Source organism: Sinocyclocheilus grahami, unplaced genomic scaffold (genome assembly GCF_001515645.1).
Source record: "Sinocyclocheilus grahami isolate Dianchi unplaced genomic scaffold, SAMN03320097.WGS_v1.1 scaffold863.1, whole genome shotgun sequence".
NCBI classification, from domain to species: domain Eukaryota; kingdom Metazoa; phylum Chordata; class Actinopteri; order Cypriniformes; family Cyprinidae; genus Sinocyclocheilus; species Sinocyclocheilus grahami.
In genome coordinates this window covers 76,965-82,199 of record NW_015506042.1, presented here as the reverse complement: position 1 = coordinate 82,199, position 5,235 = coordinate 76,965, and the positions used below count along the sequence as shown (strand labels likewise).

Below are 5,235 nucleotides of genomic sequence, written 5' to 3'. Positions count from 1 at the left end.
CCCCCCAGTAATTTTCTTGATGGTATTAATGATCTATGGTAAATGCGTTTTAGATCCATATCATTATTTATTTATTTTTTATGGTATCAACTCAATTGTGGCTGCGGGTGAACATGTGATAATTAGTTCAGCTGTTCTCTGGAATATGTACAGCATTCTTTTATTAGATATTTACTACTTCTACAAAATGAAAACACTTATATCAGACAAAGAATTGCATTGTGTCACATCATCTTACATTTACGTTTATTTATATATGTGTATGTTGGGAGATACGCCTATAAAAAAAGAAAATAAGAAAAAAAAACAGGGTTAACAATCTTCGAGGGCTTTTCGATTTTTTTTTTTAGTTCATTTAGCCATAATTGGCCATGTGCATAAGCTGATATTTCTACAAATGACTAGTTTTTAATAACAACTGTTTTACTGTACAAAAGCATGGTGACAGGGTTGACTATTGAAGATCGCCCCCTACTGACAAACCTGATAAAATATCACATAAAACTATAAAAATAGGAGACGTTTGTGCTTGTACTCAAGATGTTGTTATAATAACTCAGTATAATTTTATGGCATTGTCCATCATTTTTATGAGGGAGAATTTAGATGGGATATATTTTGTCCACTAAAATCTGAAGAAAGATATATAAATATAAAGAGAACAGATGTTATTTCTTCTTTTAGTCACATTTTATTTCCACACAGGCTAAATATTGTCCCCCCCCCCTAATTTGTAACAGGAAAATAGCCTACATCTACTCGATTTTTGATGAAATGCTTCTTCAGAATGGCTTTTCAACTTTTCAGACTTTTATTTTACGCTACTCTTACGCAGAAATACACTTCTGTGTCGTGCTAGATTTGTCGAATTGCAGCTGACCTCTTTTTATGTCGGCAGAAGGAGTTTGCAATCCCTCAGGATTTCATCGACAGACTGTCCCACAGCGAAATCAACAGCATCAGCGACCTCCAGCGGCTACTGGAGGTAAATTCCCCAGGTAAATTCTGCTCATTGTCTTCTTGACACCTCTGGTGGACTTTGTTCAACAGCTAATCTCCTGTGTCTCTGTGGCAGGGCTATTTACAGGTGTTTGTTGTAGTTGCTGTGGTTTTAATGTTGTACATGTCACAAAACCGTGAAGCTGTGTTTTATACGTGGCACAAAACAATTTAAAGGTATCGTTTATGCTGGCCAATGGGTGGAGAGTCATAATTAGTTCTTAGCAGATCGCTTCTGTTTTTAGAGCAACGCATGGATCTTATTTCCAGACTTACGTCACGGCGAACGGGAAGCCAAGTTTTCCTATACTTAAGTTGTCCGCAAGTGGTTTCATTTGCCCACTATAATTTCATTTACAGGGGAATTACCGGTAATTACACACACACACACAAAAGCAAGACAGTATAATGTGGGGTATGCGTGTAACCAGTCTGGTTTCTGTGGTGAGAGCATAGGTGTGATAGGTGTGCAGGGGGGACGGGTTGAATAATGATAACAGAGCATCGCCTCATGTCATAAATACAAGTCCTCTGGGCATTTAATGTTGCAACAGGAGTGGTGATGTTAACAGTAAAACGCATGAGTGAAATATGCTTTGTACGGGGTTGAAATCTTGTGTTCTGCTGCTGGTTTTCCTCCTTCTTTTTAGTTTGGATAATATTACAGTGAGCACTAACACGAGCCGTCTCTGAGTTCACTTGAGCTGGTATTTACACAGGCACTTGTAATATATCAAATGGCGGGGCTCTTTTGAAGTTTGAAAATATCTGCCTTAAAAATTTTTTTTTTGGGGGGGGTCTTTTTGGTTCCATTGGTTAGAATTAGTGTGCACTGCATTGGAGTAAATAAGTGACTTTTATATGCTATGTGGGTTAATCTCATCACACCTGTCAAGAACATGTCTAGGTTACATTTCACTCCAGAATGTACAGAAAAAAAAGAAATGACATATTTCTTAATTTTTTATATATATTTAAGATTTATTTAAAATTACATACTTTAATCATTTGTTTTATTTTTATTTGAAGATTTTATATATATATATATATATATAATTTTTTTTGTTATATTTGAGTTATTTTATAGTTTATTTTTTAATTAAAGTCAGTTAAGCACAGTAAAAACTACTGTTATTAAAAAATATTATCAAGAAAATATTTTTCGTGCAAAATTCTTAATAGTCCTAAAATAGGCTAATTAAATAAATATACATATTTTTCTTTTGATTTTAGGGTGAAATATAGCCTTTGTATGTTTCAAATAGATACAACATTTCAAGTTTTTAGATATAGTACTCTAGTATTCTAGTTTTTATTGGTGTCCTCATAAATCAGGCTGTCTGTCAGACACTCAAAGACTAGTAAAAGATGCCTGACGCCAGTGATGGTATATTTTCAGATCTTTTTAAAGTCAGACTGTTCAAAGCCGTCGCATGTCAGTCAAAGAGAAGGACTTGAATAGGTTGTTTTCATGTTCACTGTAATCACTCAGGAACCGCTCCCACTCAGGAACCAAATTTAAGATCAAAACTCAAAATAAAATGTAAAAAAAAAAAAATAGGCTAAGCAGGGTTTTTAATTCTTAATTTCTGAACAGATATCTATGAAAAAGATATATAAATAAATCCTCCCAATTCTACGTTTATATTTGACAATTCTGGCTTTTTTTCTCAGAGTTGTGAGATACAAAGTCAGAATTATGGGGAAAAAATGCCATGGGGAAAAAAATATAAAAAGGTAATTGTGACTTTTTTTTTTTTTTTTGCAATTCTGAGAAGAAAAGAAGAATTGCGGGACAAAAAGTCAGAATTACCTTTCTTGTTTTTTTTTCATCTGTGGCTGAAATGGGCTTCCATAGATATCAGAAGCGCTTTGTGTGACTATTGATATCATTGCTATTATTGTTTAAGCAGCTATGAGCGGTTTCCTGTTTTCCGTTCTGATTAGTCTCATTTAGGAAGCAGTACCAGGCTGTTGTGTCTCAGATCAGAGTGTTAACCTCGTCAACTGTCCATACGAGGAGCGAATGATGAGAGGAGGAAGGCACAGATAGGTATCTCCCTCTAATGGACGGATAATTAGAGGTCATGAAAGCAGTGACAGTGATTTAGGGAGGAAACGGTGTCTCTCTTTCGCTGAGGTCAGCGCATGTGACCTCTCCGCTCACCTGGAACAGGCCGCACTTGTTCTGCGCCTCCCAGCAGCCTTTTAACTTATCAACATCCATCTGTCTGTCTCTCCTGTCGCCCTGCGCTTTCACATCCAGAAGAAAACGGCACAGATGGAGGGACGTCCTTTTGTTTGATGAAAGGACAGCTGTCAATCCGTGAAGACGGGCTAATGTTGTCCTTTGTAATTCATTCAGTGAAAGCACACACGCAGAGAGAGATAGTTAGAGACACAGGGGTTTGATGATAGAGGCCTAGTGGTTAAAGATCTGCGCTGGTAATGCCAAAGATTATAAGTTCAGAACCAGCAATTTGCACAGTTATTGGAAGAATGCTTTCATCAGCATCGTGCGATTGTGAGGAGGGCACATAAAAGTGGCTCGCTGCAGGTAGATCGTATCTGTAATTATTGTGCTGCAAGCTAATGTGGCTAAAAATCACCTGCCAAATGATACTGTTTTACAGTGTTAGAGAGGAGAGGAGTTGAAGGAATAATGCACTGAAAATGATAATTCTGTCATCGTTTAACCACTCATTTGTCTTTCCAAACCTGTATGACTGTCTTTCTTCTGTTGAAGAAAAAGATGGAAATGAGACGTTTAGCAGCTCTTTTCCATACAGACTGATATATAAACCAGACAGATTAATAAGCACCATTTTTGACTATTGTCATCAGATTGATAATGCTACTTTTGAAAAATTAATGAATTAATTAACAATAATATATATATATATATATTTTTTCTCTTCTCAAAAGTATAAAAATGTAGCATTATCTATCAGCATATTCTCAAACAAAAATGGACTTGTTTCAATCTGAGAGAATCATATGAAAACATATCTTATGTCATATTTTTAAAATGTGAGTACATTTCATAAAAAAATTAATGTAATTGTAATAAATTAAAATATGAGTAAATATGACAAGATATATTTTCATATGGTTTTCTCAGATTGAAATAAGTCAGTTTTTGGTTGAGAATATGCTGATAGATAATGCTACATTTTTATATACTTTTGACAAAAAAAAATTATATATGAGTAAATATTATGTAAGACACATTTTCTTATTCACATTCATTAAATATGGCATTAAATATAGCAAATTAAACACACACACACACACACACATACACACACACACACAGAGTTAACGTAAACATGACACTTTTAATCTGTATAAGCAATACTTTTGTACAGTATATAAATAAATTCAAAATTAAAACATTTATTTTAGTATTTTTCCACTGACAAACATGAATAAATTGAAGGTACACAAAAAAAAAGCCATTATTCACTGAAAATCTCTTCACCATAGATCTCAAATCTCATTTGCTTATTCACACGTGTTTAGAACAACACAAAGAAACATTGCTCCGTTTCATTCTTTCACAACATCTGATGACAAAAATGATTTTTTTGGGTGAGCTGTTGCTTTAAGTGTGCTTTGACAGCAGTACTTTCTTTCAGATGGTCTTCTGGTGTTTTTGTGTTCAAGAGAACAAAGGTCTTGAGCTTGACATCATAACACTGAGTTTTGATGTGAACATGAGATAAGGTGTGTTGTGCAGGATCAAATGCTGAACTCTCTCTCTCTGCGGGTCAGTGCTTACTCTTTGACTGAGTCTGAAAAACAGCTTAAAAACAATGGCCTTCCATTTGGTAGGAAAGATGAGACGAACTAGAGACACAGAACAGAGTGGGGCTTTTGTTGTCATGTCACTTGTGTTTCCTGCTTCAGGACTGTGTGTGGTCATGCAGTCTTTTAAGTTCAGCGAGTGTGTTTGGGTGCTTTGCTCTCTCAGCATTCCTGACGGACGCACCCTCACAGTTCAGAGCTGGGCGCAGTTCTTCTGCCACTCACAGATTAGCCAGTTTGATGGTTAACCACACTGCATGCTTTAGTTATCTAAACCAGGCTAAAATATCTGTAGAACAATATCAGATAACAAATTTAGTTTGAACATTTCTGTAGTGTATATTGTTAATTGGTTACAAATAGTTTATATATACTGTGTATACACACACACACACACACACACACACACACACACACACACACACACAC

The 5,235-nt window shown here is 35.4% G+C and overlaps 1 protein-coding gene across 3 annotated transcripts in view; it reads left to right on the top strand.

Annotated features, from left to right (window-relative positions):
- LOC107563229 (platelet-derived growth factor subunit A-like) overlaps window positions 1-5,235 on the top strand; it is a 21,496-nt gene that overhangs the window by 2,535 nt on the left and 13,726 nt on the right. For 2 of the 3 annotated variants that reach the window (XM_016248041.1, XM_016248043.1), the window contains exon 2: window positions 899-998. In XM_016248041.1, coding sequence (XP_016103527.1) covers window positions 899-998 — 100 coding nt within the window. The remainder of the gene's footprint in view (window positions 1-898; window positions 999-5,235) is intronic. The other variant, XM_016248042.1, reaches the window with a different exon arrangement.